At 37.9% G+C, this 17,830-nt stretch overlaps 2 protein-coding genes across 2 annotated transcripts; one reads left to right on the forward strand and one right to left on the reverse strand.

Annotated features, from left to right (window-relative positions):
• The first annotated feature begins 13,602 nt into the window (after positions 1-13,602).
• Positions 13,603-15,855, forward strand: LOC136236515 (uncharacterized). Its single transcript, XM_066026685.1, has 2 exons — positions 13,603-13,882; positions 14,083-15,855. The coding sequence occupies exons 1-2, from the start codon at positions 13,669-13,671 to the stop codon at positions 15,480-15,482; spliced, it is 1,614 nt and encodes a 537-aa protein (XP_065882757.1). The 5' UTR covers positions 13,603-13,668; the 3' UTR covers positions 15,483-15,855.
• LOC136236514 (uncharacterized) lies at positions 15,488-17,814 on the reverse strand. The gene is made up of 4 exons (XM_066026684.1): positions 17,575-17,814; positions 17,450-17,514; positions 17,209-17,397; positions 15,488-17,150 (listed from the first exon to the last, which is right to left on the reverse strand). The coding sequence occupies exons 3-4, from the start codon at positions 17,272-17,274 to the stop codon at positions 15,603-15,605; spliced, it is 1,614 nt and encodes a 537-aa protein (XP_065882756.1). The 5' UTR covers positions 17,275-17,397; positions 17,450-17,514; positions 17,575-17,814; the 3' UTR covers positions 15,488-15,602.
• Between the last annotated feature and the right edge of the window lie 16 nt (positions 17,815-17,830).

Raw genomic sequence — 17,830 nt, forward strand, 5'->3', positions numbered from 1 at the left:
CCCATTTTTTACTCACCTTTCATAACCCTTACGTAATGTATAAGCTCAAAAGCATCCAGACTTCCTACTGTATAGTTGTTGCTCTCAAATAGGGTGAAAAAAAGTGATACCCTTCATATACCACACCAGACACTGCTGGACACCAGAGCTAGACAGGATTCTCAATTCTTGTCAGCTAACTGCAGTCTTGTGCACACTAAATGCAAGTATGTGCAACCTTACCTGCTGGTTATTAATAGCTATAACTAAGGCTAGATCTGTATAAATATGATAGAATGGTAGCTCAGACTTATGGGGCCCCTGCTAATCAGTTTGCAAGAGCAAAAGCCCCTCCACTGACTGACTTGTACTTTACCTGTTGATCAGGCTGTCTAGCCTTACAATCTTTACCTGCAATATTATATATTATAGTCAGTGTACAATAGCATTCCATGGACCATGAAGGTGTGTATAAAGATGTTTTAAGGGGGAACAACAGCCATACATGTGTGACTGATTTGGTAAGCCTGGGTGCTGCATTAGTCAATTTAGTGCATGGCCATGGGTTGAGTATGTTTGAGTTACACTTTTAAGTAATGTATTGTAATTGTATGTAGTGTGACTTTGTTTTAAGAAACATATTTAGTTTATATACCTTTAAATTATTTCAGTGAACTGTAATTATTTTGCACTTGTGATTGCTTTTGTAAGTTTTCATGCATTAGGTCTTTTTCTTGTAGGACTTTTGGTGTGAAGTATTAATTTAACTGTTAGTTTTTTGTATTGTTCTAAAATAGCCCATGAAATATGAAGATATGTACACACTCCAAAATGTTTAAACTTTTCATGTGTAAAACATATAGCTAGCTAGTACTGCTTGCCATTATGTGTTTAGCTGTGTGTCACTGTTGTAAGTGGGTCAACACTGCTGACCCATGGCCAGTTGACCTGCTGGCCTGAATAGTATAGGACCCAGATCTGATCCAGCTGTGATCTGATATAATTAAACCAGAGGCATACGTCAAAAGCTAGATCTAACATTTCACAAGTCCTAAACTCTCTTAGCTAGCCCTACATTTATAGCATAGATTATACGGGTTCACACTATAGGAAGGATTGTCTGCAACTGAAAAACGAGTAGCTACTAAAACACACAATATCAACAATTGATAACTTGACCTAATATGCTCAAAATTAATATTATTATGCTCGCTAAATTTATTCACAAAATCCTCACTTTCTGTATAGCTAATTATCTGTTGGCAGCTGTTGAGACATTGTTTCCCATAGAAAAACACATTTGGCAGTTCTACATAAATGTGCTCTAATAAAGTAGCCATATCTAATAAAAATTGTATTCTATTAGAATCATTAGGTGTTCTATTACTTAGTTAGATTTAATCCTTGACAAGCATTTTCACTAGCGATAGTAACTTATTCTCTGACCATATATCATGCTAGCACCATTCACTTTAGTTATCATGCTCCAAATTATGCCAGCATTATAGGCTGGAGCCTAGTGGTGCACAAATCAAGTCAAAATAAAGAAATCACAATAATTTATGATTGATAAGCACCACAGGGGTGTACGCAGGAATTTTGAAAAGGGGTTTCCATTACAGCTAAGTGACTGTTATATTAGAGTAGTTTAGCTATATTGCCTGACTGCTTTATTAGAGTATCTAGATAAAATCATAATTCAGAACAATTGCTATAAGTACAGTGTTGCTATCATGTGAGAAACTATTGTTTAACTAAGATAAAAGTTTAAAATGTGTCCTGTTCCTGATAGATTCCAGATTCTGGAAATCTGAAGTTTCAATTTCTTAATGTTTCAAGTAGTGCGTAAAATCCAAAGGGGTTTCCTGAAACCCCTGGAAACCCCCTGGAAACCCCCCTCCATATGCCCCTGCACCATGACAGAAAAAAGCACATGAGGTCACAAGTGCTTCACCCACAACTCTCTTGTAGACAACTATTACACTTGCTCACACTGTAAGTAAACTTCCTCATGCTATTGATCTTTATGCAGGACGCATCACTGCAATGCATCCAGGCTAGAAAGAGAAAAGCCAAATGCACTGCTGGCGAAGAACAAGAAGTTTGCTTTTCATTTTGCATGTAAATCAAGAAATTGGAGTGAGATGAGTGGTTGCCTGGTTGGTAGCCATTCAACAAGCAGTCATCGACCTCCATGTGTGGATCAAGTTTGTCATCCCATTCACACTCATCAGATACACAGCCTGCCGAATGCCAGTCCATCACATCCATTAAAGTAACCCCATCTTCCAGTAAGATACGTATAAATATCAAAGATTGGAAGTAAAGATCCGGATCCAAGAATGATACCTATTTTCTTACTAAGCACAAGACCACAAACAATTCATCCTTTAAGTAGTTACATCAAATACTTTCTGTGACACAATTATACTGTTGTGTATATTCATTTCAAATTCATGTTGTGTTTATAGTGAAATGTGTGAGCATTGTAAATAATATTATTAATGAAAAGTGAGTTGCATGAGCAAGTACATCCCCCAACAGTTGTATACTATATCACTGGCCATGGGTTTTTTATTCTTTTTTGCACATACGAATTTGAACAACTTGTTGTACTTCTGCTAAAATGAATGTAAAATATGCAGGTGGTATTGTCTACTTGGACTGCCTGTTTATCTTAGCATTGTGTGCAATTAATGTAACAACAACTTGTATGAGCAGGTATAATTTGCCAATTAATCGTGAATTCTGTGCAGTAACTATACCACTGAGTTTAAATGAAAGTAGCTATATATTAGTGACTTTTAAATGAACATTATATTATATTGAATTAAATTTGTCCATTGTACATGTACAGTCAAACTTCTTTCTCTTGGAATAATCTCCATTATAATTATAAGACTACCATTAAACTATTCGTATCACGGGGTATAAGTTGTACAGTTGATATTCCATCCAATGATAACCGATACAGCTAGGCAAAGTCTGCATGACCACACTGTTTTATTTTGTGGGTGGAGAGGAGTGGTCTAACTACATGAGACTAATATATTCTATGTGTTCAACATATAGCAATAGATATAATCAGTTGGGTGTATCAATTCACTGGGCTGGACTACTGGACTCATACATTTTGCTCAGACACCCTTTTCAACTGATTAGATATTTGACCACTACTTCATATACCACAGACATATTCAGGGCTCTCAATTTTTGTCAGCTAACTGTAGTCTAGTCTAATTTTACTGGTCTATAGACAGCTGAACTTTAAAATGCAAGTGTGTGCAACCTTATGCGCCTGTTGCAGGGGCGGATCCAGGAGCTGGCAAGGGGAGGGGCACAAACAGGCTAAGTTGTAGGTGGTTGGGGAGAGCCAGATTCTCTTGTTAGTTGCTGGATTTATGAAGCAGCAAATAATCACCTCTTAGTAGTGTTTCACTGTTGATTTTTGCCATTTTGGTTGCAGATGGTTGTGAAGTCTTAAAAGATGTTTTAAAGGCTCTGAATGTCTTAAACAACAGTAATACGATAATTATTTTTATAGGCGCTTTAGTACGCACGAAGCTGGGTGACTTTCACAGCTAGCTTGACTTTGGTTTGCTTTAATTTCAGACGAATTTGTAATAAATTCTAGTAAAATGTGCATATTTTCATGAGTTTATAAACTGATCTTAGCCTGCAAAGCTTAGCACTTTAGTCAGAAGTATGGCTCGCTCCTTGGGGGGGGGGGGGAGGGGTGCCCCATCCTGGATCTGCCATTGCTGTTAGACAATCTGTGCATATTTTTCTGGTTAACTATTAATTAACACTATATGCATTAGCTTATTGCAATCCAACCAAACAGCATGCACACTGCTGAAAGGCTAGGTGATGTCATTTATCTAATTGCATGGTATAAAACTGACTAATTTTTGTGCTATTTTACAAAACAAGAAGATGGACAGATCAATTAACAATGCAAACAGTGCACTTATTGTTAGCAATAAGCAAAATATTTTTGATAATGAAACACACCAAGGTTGAGGCAGTTTTTGTGAAGTTATATGTCTGGTGGTGAATGTGATGTTGATAGTCAGAGGTGTAGGATTTCATCCATTAGCTATATGGAATTTGAGTTTTGCTGGCAGTGATATATACTCTGTAAATGATTCTGAAATAGTAACAATACTGTCCGATTGTCTGTGATGCTGCAGTTTACACATCCTAAAGTTTGGTACACAACAATAGGTTTCATTTTTTGTATGTGCTCATATGAAACTTGACATAGCGACATGCACATAATATTATTATGCTTTCAGTGAAGCCCATACAGTGTGTTCACTTAGGACAGTTGGTGGAAATTGCAGCTTTAATGTTTGGCTGCAGCTTGCAAAATTCATTTTGTACAGCCACTACATCTTCACCACATATGCATCAATTTCTTATCTTTAAATAAACATATCCATTGTTGTTCTATTGGAACGTTTTTCTATTGGAGAGTTTCCTACCATTGCTATAATAATATTATGAGTGCTCATGGTTAATAGCTAGCATAGAGAATTTACCTAGAGCACTAGCATGTATAACGGGAGAGGTAAGGCTATAGATACACTTGCCAAAATTAATGTGGCCTCAGCTAAAGCCAACATACTTGCCATTTGGGATGCTGGAGGTAGGTTTAGGGGGTCCTGAAGTATTCTGTAAAAATTTACCAATAATGAATTAGCTATAGAAGAAGCTACAGAAGAAGCTACAGGTAGTATCTTAAGCATAACATGGCACAGACAATGAAAAGATATTAAGGTACTCAGGTTTAAAAGTTAATTAAAGCTGTTGAATCTTCATTATTCCCCACTACATAGCTTGCTACACTGCTGCTCTAAATACTGAGACTGCTTTATTAGGGTGATTGACTGCTCTATTAGAGTATCTCAATCTAAACATGACCGGTTTCCGGAAACCTCAGAAACCTCCCTGGAGCTGCCCCTGGCGTACACCACCACATCTGTGATGAGCCAGTTATCAAAAACACCAATCAGGTTTAAAAGAAACACTGAGTGCTGTCGAAGGACTTGCATTTTTAATCTGGGCATATATTATATGCAAGGGTAGGATACTCTACCATAGAACCGGCAAAGCATACTGTACCTACAATTTGCAATCAGTTATAATTATAGTAAAGTAATAAACACTGAACTAAAAGAAAAGATATTTATTCAGGCTCACGTGCACTACACTATACGTTATGGATAATTTCAACGATAATCCCATTTCACTTCAGTTGATAAATGAGCATAAAAGAGGCTTCATATCACCAGCTTGTCCTTTCCATCATCGCTGACATAACTGCTCTCTCTCTCTCTGACTTCAAACCGTAGAGCAAATTTTAATGACTGTTACTTTGAGAAAGCACCTTGGCTAGTTTACATTGGTCAGATCTCTCAATTTATTACTTGTTGAATTTCTTACTGTCCAATCAGTGACAAAAAATAGTTGTGCATCAAACTTTTTGAACAAAAGGTTTGAGTGTTCCTGGTCTATAGCAATATACGCCATCTGTAACCAGCTATTCTCATAGGAATGAAGTAAGTTTTACTACATACTGTATCTCCAATTTTTAAAGTTAATGAATGAATGAATCTGACTCTATGAACTCTCAGTATACAAACCTGCATGCACTAAGGTACTTACATATACAAGTATTAATATGTGCATTTATATATACAATCCTATTCATAAAAACATAGACTCTATACAGTGGCCACTTTGTCCAGTGCACCATACTGGGAGATAAACTATTCTTCAAAAGCAATGGCGAATTCAGGATGGGCATTTGCAAAAGCCTTCACCCCTTTTCCAAAGCAGACCATTTTTGCATTATAGCTGTCCGCAAGGTAGGGTAGGCCACACAGCAAATTTGATTAAATTTGCAACACAGCCATTTGTGAGATATGGGCATTCAAAGTTTCATTTTATTTTCCTTCTTATGCCATACGGGGACTTTGATTTCTTTTTGCACACTTTGCTATTAAACGTAAATGTGTAATTCGATTGCCTCAATCTTTGACACAATTGAAGAGCATATAAAGGTGAATTCATGTGCCAAGTTTGTTGTGAATCTGATTAATATCCAAGGAGTTTAATGATCATTTATTCATGTAAAAAAGATCAAACTTTTGTCATGGCTACAGAGTGTAAACCAAGTATGGGAATAACTTCAAAATCAGTGTGAACATAGGTCGATTATCATAGCAGTGCCTTTTTGATAGTTTCAATGCCAATAGAGTTACAGCTACAAAATTATAAAGCAAAAACCAAACGAGTGTAAAATTGTGGGAATTGAGATACTCTAATAGAGCAGCCACAACGGGGTAAAAAAGGTGCACAAAAAATGTCAAAAAAAAACTTACCAGAGTTTGAACCACGGACATTCATACCTAACACCTACATCCTTACCCACTGAACCACTGCTATCTTGGCTGATCACCTCTGCTGCTTTATAATTCTAGTTTATAAATGAACGTTTGTATTTTCATAGATCTACCAATTGTTCTGAAACATTCTATGTATGATCTATTAGAAGTCCTCAAAAATGTGCACTTTATTAGTAGTGTTGCACCGATACGAGATTTTGCCGATATTCTGATAACTGATATTGGATAATATTTTCAAGCCGATCGTAAATGTAGCCAATCCGATATAGTACAGCATGTCTATTTTGTAACAATTTTTACTGGAAATATGATTGTGAAGGACCAATTTAGCTTGTTTATAGTGGCAGTATTGCTACAACAGTTGACAGTACACGGAAACAATTATAACAACACAGTAATGTTGGAAAATGCAACTCAATGTGTTTGTAAATATCATTTGGTGTACATGAGCATATACATACTTATATCTGTATCTGCTGCTTTTTTCATCATGGTGCCGATCCGATACCAATATACAAAAACACAGCCAATATATGATTTTTCTGATAATACCATACCTGTTTCACTGCCCATACAAAAGTCTCAATAGTAGCAGTGAAATTTATCCCGTATTTCACTGGAAGCAGTGAAATTGTAATTGCAATTTCATTGGCTAGAATTTATGTTAACAATGTAGCGCCAATTATTGACGCGTGTTTAGTACATAGTGACAAATTGCAACGTTAATGCACAGCATGCGTATATGCAGTGAGTATGGTATTAACTGGGAATAGCATGGGTAGCAGTGAAATTTGGGATAAATACCATTCTTGTTGTATTGGAAATGGTAAATTTCCAATACAACACTCATGGTATTTATCCCAAATTTCACTGCTACCCATGCTATTACTAGTACTAACCAATCCGATTATCGGTGCAACACTATTATTAGAGTATTACTAAATATAGAAGTAAATTATGCAATGCAATACATTTGTAAGCATGCCTTCAATAGTAATGTGTCTATATAGAAAAGAAGAAATGTGAGTAAAAACAAACCCCAAAGTTATCCATGGCCATAGGCAGCTGGTTCTGGGGCCTTATAAAGTACAAAAAGAAATGAAATCCACATGAAAACAGCCAAGTTGTGACAAAATGCTGTGGCCTAAGCCTGGGTGAAAAAAGTTGCAAAATCAAAAGTAGCAACCAATAAATGGCTGTAATGATATTAATTAATGGATGTGTGCATTGTTAAAATTTATTAACATCATATTGCAGCCATTTCTTGGCTACCATCTTTGATTTCACAACCTTTTCACCCATTGCAGGCTTTTTAAGGCCACACCTTCACAGTTTGGCTGTTTTTGTGTGGATTATATTACTAACAAGAATAAAAGAATGCAAGAATTGCTTTTCACACAACACTACTGTGGTTGCTTTTTTGTGCCTGTCTACTACTAAACAGTTAGCTCTGTGCACAATTTATGTTTTAAATATCCACTAGTATAACTGCAGGTGTAAGCGGCCTCCCTTGTTTCTGTACTTTTTATTTCTTTAATTTCTACTTGCATTTTAAAAAATCTCAACATTATTTCCTTGTACTTGTTTGATGACTTATCAGGAGCGGATCCAGGAGCTGGTGGGCACAAACAGGCTAAGTTGTGAGTGATTGGGGGAGCAGATTATCTTGCTAGTTGTTGCATTTTTGAGGCAGCACATAATCACCTCTTAGTGGTGTCTCACTGTTGACTTTGCCATTTTGACCTTTGTGAGGTCTTAAGGCTGTTTAAAAGGCTATGAATGTCTTAAATAAAACAACACAATAATTATTTTAGAGGTGCTTAGTATGCATGAAGGTGCTTGGTGACTAGTTTGACTTCGGTTTCAGGTGAATTTGTAAATGAAGGTGCATATTTCATGAGTTATAAATTGATCTTAGCCTGACATAAAGTTTAGCATTTTACTCAAAAGAAGTATAGGCTACTTTACAAGGCATGTATTTTGGGAGGGGGCATTTGAACACTGTAAAAATAGACTAACAAGCAAAAACGGACCTAAATACAAGCTTGACCTGCACAGCAATCAACGCCTCAGTAACTGGACAATGCATACTGGACCGGGCACAGAGAATACACAGATATGCTCAATTGAACTCAATAAAATGCATCGATGCATTGATTGCTCTATTAAGGTATATAGTAATAATTATTGTATATACTGTCTGCATGGTGGCTATACTATTACAGTACATTAGCTGTTGTATTTTATTTTATGCAGAATTTACATGTACTGTTACAGTATAATTATTACTCTTAGCAAAGAAAGGCTCAATTTACATCTCACCAATCCCATCACTTCTCCAAAAGAAGGAGAGGTTGATTTGAGGGTGCACTGGGGTAAAAAATTCTGACATCAAAGTATGAGTTCTTAAATCTTCCTCCCCAAAAACCATTGGCTGAAATGTCAAGCCTTGCATTATCACAGTTGGCAGTTTTGTCTCACCAAAGGGGGCTGGAGGTGGGGTTCAGTGACATCATAGTTAGTACAGACCTCAGAAAGTAGGTTGGCGGTTACATCCCATATTTCATTTTGTCTCAAATAAGGAAACCCACCCTTTGGACAAGACATAGCATGTTCTATGGTAAAAGATTGACCACAAGCACAGGAGGTAGGGCAGACAGATGGTTAGCCAATGATAATGAAATGCAATTGTGTCATGAAAAGAAGTTCTATATGAAGCATTAAGTTATGAGACTTCAATGGAAACCTAGACAGACAATTGGATGCACCCTTCTCCTGAGCCAGCTTAACTGAGGAACACATGTTAGGAGGAATTTCATCTAACAAATGATGGGCAAATTAAAGTTGCTCCTGATAGTGCCTAGAGTGAATTCTAGACCGTAACTGAAACTGTTTGTCTACACAGTCACCAAGTGACAGATAATCAAACCAACAAGATTAGTATTTACTTCAATGCTGCAGGGATTCAACAATTGAAGGATCAAAAACACCAAGGCCCTCTAGAAAGGAAAGCAGCTTTCTCTCAACATCACCACTGACTGTTCGACCTAATAAACATAAACCAGGCAGATCAAATAAAATGTTCAAGTGGAAGAAAAAGGTCTGTGGAGCAAGACGAAACACAAAAAAGTATTCCATCAGAAAGAGAGACCGTGACAAAAAGTAGCATAGAAAGCATGAGGCTGTGTTTGAGCAAAGAGGCTTAAGGTCTTAAGATCATCAGCCAGTCATCTACTTTATGTTTCAGAAAGACTGTTCAAAGGCAGGGGTGCCAATTACACCTCTCAAATAACGATGCCCTTCAGTAGTGACCTGAATGTTGCAGTCTCCGAAAGATTGTTCTAGTGTAAGTTGCAACGGTTTGCTTAACTATTTTAGTAGCATTTGGAAAATAGCCATAAAAGGGCCCTACAGTTGATAACAAGTCCCACCATTGCTTATAAGCTTAGAAAGCTTGCCAACAGTAGCAGAGTTATCAGCATACCAGGCTTACCAGCACTGCTTTACTAGACCAGTAAGACGAGACATCAGAGGTAAGGTTCCAATAGTGTACATGGCCACAGCCAAAGGATCACCCTGGGTAGTTCTTTCACTAGAAAATATGGTACCAACTCTTGTAAACAGAAAAGCATCAGAACAATAAGAGCTAATATTAAGATGGGAGCAAGGGAGGGGAAAGGACTTCAACGTTTCGAAGTGTTACTTGGCGATTTAACTCATTGAAGGAATTTTTAGCATCAACAAGGAGAACATGCACCATCAACCTCAGGCAGACTGAAAATTTGTTTAATTACACGGATAGCTGCTTCAGAACCTCCCATTTAGCCAGCACATAACTGAGAGAATCTAGTGGCCCGCTGTAAATCATGCCTAACAATTCTCATCACTGCCTTTCCAATGATTTTTTTGCAAAACTTCACACACACACTAAAGCAGGACGTTTGTCAAGAGGAATTATATAGGCGACAAGCACAATAAGCAGATAGATATTTTGGGTTAACATAAGAGGTGTAAATATGATGGGCAAAAGCAGAAATAGCTCCACACAAGTCATTAGAGGTGTCATCAAAAGCCATACCAAAGTGTTTCCAAGCACAAGCAACTGGGCCTGTAAGACCACTGATCTAATTAAAGCAGCATCTAAGCCATCAAATAAGAAAAGAATGGACGAAAGGAGTCAAAAGGATCAAGAATAGCATCAGGGTCACCAGCACAACCACAAGGATGTTTTCCTTCAACACATCAAACACAGTTTTGGGAGAGCCATGGAATTATGCACACATGAAAAAGCTGTTTTCTTTATACTCGTGGTGTGGTACAATGGCTTTTTGGCCACACAACACACTAATAAGTGCACCTCACTGTCTGCAGCCTACAGGAAGCATGAGAACATCAACCTGTGTGCTTATATGGTCAACACATTCATGAGGTGGAACATGCTTCATTCCCTCTTGTTTTTCAGCCACTGAGGGTCTAGAGGGGGTCTGGACCCCAGTGGTATGCTGGGGGTCTGACTCATGAAGCTACCATCTTTTACAAAGTCAATTCAGTAGGTCTAAGCCCCTGAAATTAGGTTAGGTAATCCTAAGGCTGCAGCACATGTTGCTATCAGACCTTCAGTGCTGGTCACTGTAAAGTGCTAATAATAATAATAAAATTTCTGACTTCTCTTTTGTCCACTAAGTGGGGGAAATTACTCTGGGTTAGCTTTGCTGCTGTCTCTCTTACGATCTGCCATTTCCTGCATTCATGGTGCTTGGTCATCATCAGGTCATTTTGACAGAGTTCCACCTCCGATGGATCTGGTTAGGTGGAGTCTCATTTAATGGACTAATTTAATCTTTAATTTTAAGCTTATTGTAATTTAGTTCTCTTTAAAACAAACAAAAAAATAATGTGTCTGTAGAGTGATGGCTTTCTTGGTGGCACGACACACTAGCGTATGCTTGATATGTCCTCAACCATATTTACGACTACATTTTCACAAAGTTCTGTCATTACTTATGAAAATATCATCCCTTAAAATTTCCAATTAAATTTCCAATTACACAGAAATAAAGCCTAGCTCTCTAAAATAGCTAGTTTCACATTTGCCAGCCTGGAGATAAACTACCTGAGAACATACCTTTTGATAGTTCATGGAGCTGCCCCCAATACTCATGTTTTTTCTTATACATCTATCCTAAGTTAGCAGGGGCGTAGGGAGGGGGGTTCCGGGGGTTCAGGAACCCCCCTGTAAAATTTAGACTTCTGCAAGCAGGATCCTAACACACCATTTAGTGTGGCAGGACAAAATGAGTGAGCAATATAGTGTAATGGCACAGCACAACAATTGATAAAACTTACATTCATCTCTCAGGGAAGGATTTACAGAGGTAACATGAGCCCTCTTCAAAACTTGCTAAAAAGATCGATATACTCTAATAGAGCAGTCAGGTATATACTCTAATAGAGCAGTCAGGTATACTCTAATAGAACATGCATGTAAATATCCATGTCCATATTAGGCACCGGCCGATTATGCCGGCATAATTTAAAGCATAATAGGTGGCCAAAAGCATCAAGCATAATGCCAGCATATAAATAGGGACGATGTTTGAAAAATTAATTAAATGCGCAATACGCGCGCCTGAAAGAAAGCAAATATTCACTGCCAATAGTATTATTAGTGCATTTTATAATCAAAAACACGTAATACAACTTATTAAACCGTTTCTTTGTTGGTTATTCACACTTTGCAGAAATAAGATCGAGATACTCTAATAGAACAGTCACTTACTCTAATAGGGCAGTCAGGAAAGGCTGATATACTCTAATAAAACAGTCAGTTCTAGAGCATAATTTTGATTTTGAAAGCATAATTTTGAGCTTAATTTTTGAGCAATGCTCAAAAGCATAATAGGTAAAATTTCGGGCATAATAGGCCGGTGCCTAGTCCATATGAAGTTTTTCAGACATTCCAACATTAAATGCAAAACTTAGCATGACCTTATACTGCTATAGCTTTGGTATGCAGAGTTTAAAGATATAGAGCTCCAGTAATTTATCACTTGTGTTATGCAAAATGAATTCATGCTATGCATATTTGTATAGTTATATTGTTTGATCGTCATTTGTATCAGTGGATTCATGGCTCCTATACCACAGTGAGATATAACCATCACTTACAGATTACTAGCTATATGTGTCTCTATGTGTTATGCTGTCAGCTTCCACTAGGTGACTTTATCTAGTACTACAGTACCTTCATCCCAGGGCCACTTAATGCATCATAATTAATGTACTTTTTGCATAAAATATAGCGATTTGCTGAGTTTTGATTTATTAAAATAGTGAAAGTCTCTCAGCGGCTGGGGGCTGTGCCCCCAGACCCCTGCTTCTAGTAACTCAATGCTGGTGCTGGAACCCCCCTTCAAAAAATCCTGGCTACGCCCCTGCTAAGCACATGCATAGACAAGGTCACCAAAGGTCAAACTGAGGTTATTGCAAAATTATCTTTACAATACACACAAATTACCTGCCATGTTTTATATTCTTTTATCCAAAATCCTGATTTAGAATTCTAACTAGCTAAATGTTTAAACAACTGTCAATAATCGAAGTTCACTTTTGGTTTTCACAGTATTATAATATAATTCAAACTTACTAGCTATACTGGTGTAAATATTTCAATGAGTTCACACAATAGGTGTAAACTACAGAATGATAACTGCATCAAGTGATCTTTTGGAAATTTGTTATACCTCTACAGTGTTCATCCCTCTCAGATTGGCTAACAGTTCATCAGAAAACTGATTACCTGAAATATCAAGTTTTTCTAATATGGTGTAGTATTAGTGTCAAAATAGTACAGTATTATGGTAGATACAGTGTAATTTTTTTGTGTGGGTGAAGCCAGGTGTTGAAATTACAATGAGTTGCACAATTAATTTTTGATGGGTGATGGAATATTTATGAGGGCAGTATAAATAAATTAAAACTGCACATAGATTATTTTCCATAGGGTGATGAATATTTCTGAGGGCGGTATGATTTTTTAAAAAGGTCGATTCAATACTATGATTAATTTTGGCGAGGGCTATTAAATATTCATCGCCCTGAGCATTTGCATATCCATGGTAACCGTAAATGACGTTGGCTGACACACCCCGCCGCCATATTGCTGTACCGAAACACGTGGACAGTGGTTATGAGTGGCGTATCTCATGGTTTACTGTTTATTCAAGGTTTTACGGCTTATTCAAGGATTAATTGTTTGTTTATTTGTTGCTTAAATATGGTTGGATGTGCGATAATCAACAGCTCCAAGAAGTCATCCAAGACTAAATGTTCATTTTATAGGCTTCCAGCCATTATTCAGCATCAAGGTCAGCAAATGTTGGAGATTACTAGAGAGCGAAGGAGGGCCTGGCTGAAAGCTATTTCGAGAGAGGATTTAACGGAGGAGAAGCTAGCAAATGTCTGGGTTTGCGAGTGTCATTTTGTGGCTAGTGAGTACAGTATCTATTGAAAGTGCATGCATTGATTATATACAAAATATTTTATAGTGTATTATTTGTTATACTTGTACACTGTATGCGTGTTGGCTTTCAGTTCAGATTATACATTTCCTGAGTAGCTAGGAAATTTATAATCCATGATTTGATATCATTGATACTCATGAGTTTAACATTTGTCAAATGATCTGTAGGGAAGCCTGCTGACACAATGGATAAGCATAATGTTGATTGGTTCCCCACACTGGAACTTGGACACAGCAAGCTAGATGTGGCAGTAACACATGCAGCTAGTGAAAGAGCCTCAGAAAGAGAAGCACGAGCCAAAGAGAGGAACAAAAGAGTTTTCGAGACGAATTCAAATATTAGTACATCAGGCAGTACCTCAGCCTCTACCTTGGCAACTACCTCTAGTACCTCAACTACAACAACTAGTACCTCAACCAGTACCTCTACAATAACCACTATGTCAACCATAACTTCTACAACAAACAGTACCTTGATCACTAGCCCAACCTTTATTTTGACAAACGGTACCTTGACTTCAACTAGTACAACAACAGGACAGTCCAGTCAGTTGTCACTTAATTCAAACAGTGGGCTGATAGATCATGCAATACAGACAGCTGATGGTGAAACTCAAACTCCAAGGCCACCTAAAATGTGTAACAAAGCCGTACAGACGGATGACGATAATTTTTTCTGTGAGAACAACATTATGTCTGATGATGCCAAGGTACAATACTACACTGGGTTAGCTACTAGTCTTCTCCTGTTAAAAACATTTGAACTAGTGATGGGCTCCTTTGCACTAGGTGATAAACGTTCATACTATTGGAGGTCGTTCATGATAGTGCTCATGAAATTGAGGCTTAACTTGGGATTACAAGACATTGCTTACCGGTTAGGAATTTGTACATCAACTGTCAGTAGGCGTTTCCATGAAATGTTGGATATAATGTCTTGTCGTTTGGAGTGGCTCATCAAGTGGCCTGAAAGAGAGGAATTATGGAAGACTATGCCCAGCAGTTTTCGGGCAACATATGGCACTAAGGTTGTTGTAGTGATTGAGATTAAAATTGAAACCCCTACTCATCTAGTGGCAAAATCATCCACTTGGTCTCAATACAAGCATGCAAATACAGCAAAAGTGTTCATTGCAATGTGTCCACAAGGTGTAACAAGTTTTATTTCACCTGCCTGGGGTGGAAGGGTCAGTGACAAACTTTTGACAGTCAACTCTGGATTTTTAAACAAATTACTTCCAGGAGATTGTGTTCTTGCGGACCGGGGATTTGATATTGCTGAAGATGTGGCCAGAATGCAGGAAACACTTCATATACCATCATTTACAAGAGGCTGTTCCCAACTCTCACCCATAGATGTTGAGGCAACAAGGAAGTTAGCGAATGTACGGATACACATAGAACGTGTCATTGGAGCTACCCGTCAGAGGTACTCAATTTTGATGAGTTGTATCCCTATTGATTTTTTAAAGCCTAAACACCCTGGCAACAAACCACCAATCGATAAAATAATATTAGTGCGTTCGGCCCTGAACAATCTTTGTGTTTCAGTTGTACCAGTAAAATAGTCATGTAATTGAACAATTATTATTATTATTAATAGATGAACTTTGTCATGTTATTATTTACTTCATTAAAAAACCTATACAAACTTTTAATAGTTAATAATAAACTAACACAAGGTGAAGTCACTGCTTAGTCCGCTGCCGTTTACGGGAAAACTCAGGCATTGTCCTGCAGTTTGGACAATACCACTTACTGGAACGTGGTTTAGGTATCTTGAGACATTCAAGGTGAAACCATGAGCCATGTAAACAATTAGGATTGTCACATCCAACCATTTCACCACCCTTATCTTCCTTACAGTAACAGTATGTATATTCAACAGATACCACTGAAGCTGCAGCAGTCTGATCAGGCATAACTGCCTTCCGAGAGTACCACATAGCAAGTAACTCTGGTAAAAGACAAATTTTGAAAAACTTTTTGGCAGCTTTAACATGTTCTATAAAACTTTCATTTAGAAAGATGCGTTCACATGACAAATTGGGGGAAGCATCACTGACTGTAGCTATAACAAAGTCAGCATAATTTGCTGAACAAACAAGCAGTTGTGTCTGAACCTGGTAATAATATTCATGCTTTTCAGAGAGTTTACCATTATTGAGATAGGGTGCTTCATCTGGAGTGCTCTCTCTGACGCAGTATGGGCATTTGATTTCCAGTACCCCACATCCACAGCAGTCACACTGCACCACTCCATCAGGACTGGCACCAATGTATGGATATTCTGTGCTTACTACGAATCCACTATTTCTGTACTGAAAATTTGTATGCATGGGTTTCATCATCTCAATGTATGCCAATCTTGCAACTGCTTCATGTTCACACCCCCATGTGGTTGCTGGCGTTGTGAACTTTTTCAAATGTGGATAACAGATCTGGCTTAGTAATGATTGCGAAGGATGGCTTGGGTCTGTGGCACAAACTGCTTTCATTTTTGATGCAGTAATCCTTCCTGCTCTTTGTTTAAACCAAGCTGGACTCTTGGCTTGCTCTCGAGTGTAAACTTCAATATTCTGTACCTCTTCTGGTCTAACTGATAACTGCAATTCATCACATACTTCCAACAACTCAGTGTAAAGCAATTCTTCATTTTCTGGGTTGTACAGATCAAGCAGTGATGGAGGTAGCTGAATAGTATTTGCTGTGGGTTTAAATTCATTAGAAAATGGAGGTACTATGGAACAAATTGCCGGTCGGTTGTGAGCAATATCTCTAAGGAAGACCATTTGCTCCTCAGCAGATGGAGGAACACACAACAAGGAACTTGTTGACTGACAGGCTGATGAACTAGTGGATGGGTGCTCAGAAACTGGCAATTCTTCTGCTACCTGAAACATATCCTCAAATGGTGTAATGTCACTTAGATGATGAGCCCCTCTCCTTTTGTTACAGCTGATTCTAGGCTTTGGTTTGGACAGTGGCAGCTCTGAAATTGGCAAGTATGGAATAGCATCAACAAAGGTAGGTTCCTTCCACATACAACTAGTTTGTGTGCAAGTTAGTTTTGATCGAGCTGCAGATTCCAGGTAGAAAAGGATTGCTGCTACATGAGAACAAATTTCTCCAAGTCCTGCCATGCAGGTACAATGTCCACAATCGACAGTTCCATCAAGTAGACACATCACCCATGATTCAAGTGGAGGGTCATTAGCTCGTTGCGAATGTCTCACCTGTAATTGTATTAAACTACTATACTACATAATATGGGTACTTATCTTTCTTACATACCTTGGCAACTGTAACTATTTTACTACCAATTTTCTTTGATCCCAAACAGTTCACAAAGTCACACATAAAGTACTTGTAAGCATCAAAGCTTTACACATCTCAGAGGTACAGAAGCTTGTAGTCAAAACAAGATAGTTGAAGATGTCTGTGTTTGTGACCGACGGGATAACTTCCTTACTAAGCTGTGCACTTGGTATACAATAGGGATCGCCAACATCCGCTATCTTTGTCACTGAGGTACCTTCGTTTATCACTCACTTTCAATAGCTGTGCGTGCTGACTAAGACAAACATCACTAGATGAATCCTATCAACAACAGCCATGCAATAGTAACAGCACTACTATGTATTCGCATTGATTTCATACCATATTCACTATCTAAACAGTCATTACCACTTCGGTTACCACAATCATAGGACCACTCGTATAACAGGTGGTACAGCAATATGGCGGCGGAGGTGTGTCAGTCAACGTCATTTACGGTTACCATGGATATGCAAACGCTCTATCGATGTGCAGTTTTAATTTATTTATACTGCCCTCATAAATATTCCATCACCCATCAAAAATTAATTGTGCGACTCATTGTAATTTCAACACCTGGCACACAAAAAAATTACAC

This window comes from Dysidea avara, chromosome 10 (genome assembly GCF_963678975.1).
Source record: "Dysidea avara chromosome 10, odDysAvar1.4, whole genome shotgun sequence".
NCBI lineage: Eukaryota > Metazoa > Porifera > Demospongiae > Dictyoceratida > Dysideidae > Dysidea > Dysidea avara.

Coding starts and splice junctions, on each gene's coding strand:
- LOC136236515 (XM_066026685.1), top strand. CDS start 13,669: ATGGTTGGATGTGCGATAATCAACAGCTCCAAGAAGTCATCCAAGACT. Junction 13,883..14,082: donor CGAGTGTCATTTTGTGGCTA/GTGAGTACAGTA, acceptor AATGATCTGTAG/GGAAGCCTGCTGACACAATG.
- LOC136236514 (XM_066026684.1), bottom strand. CDS start 17,274: ATGTGTGACTTTGTGAACTGTTTGGGATCAAAGAAAATTGGTAGTAAA. Junction 17,151..17,208: donor AAATAGTTACAGTTGCCAAG/GTATGTAAGAAA, acceptor ATACAATTACAG/GTGAGACATTCGCAACGAGC.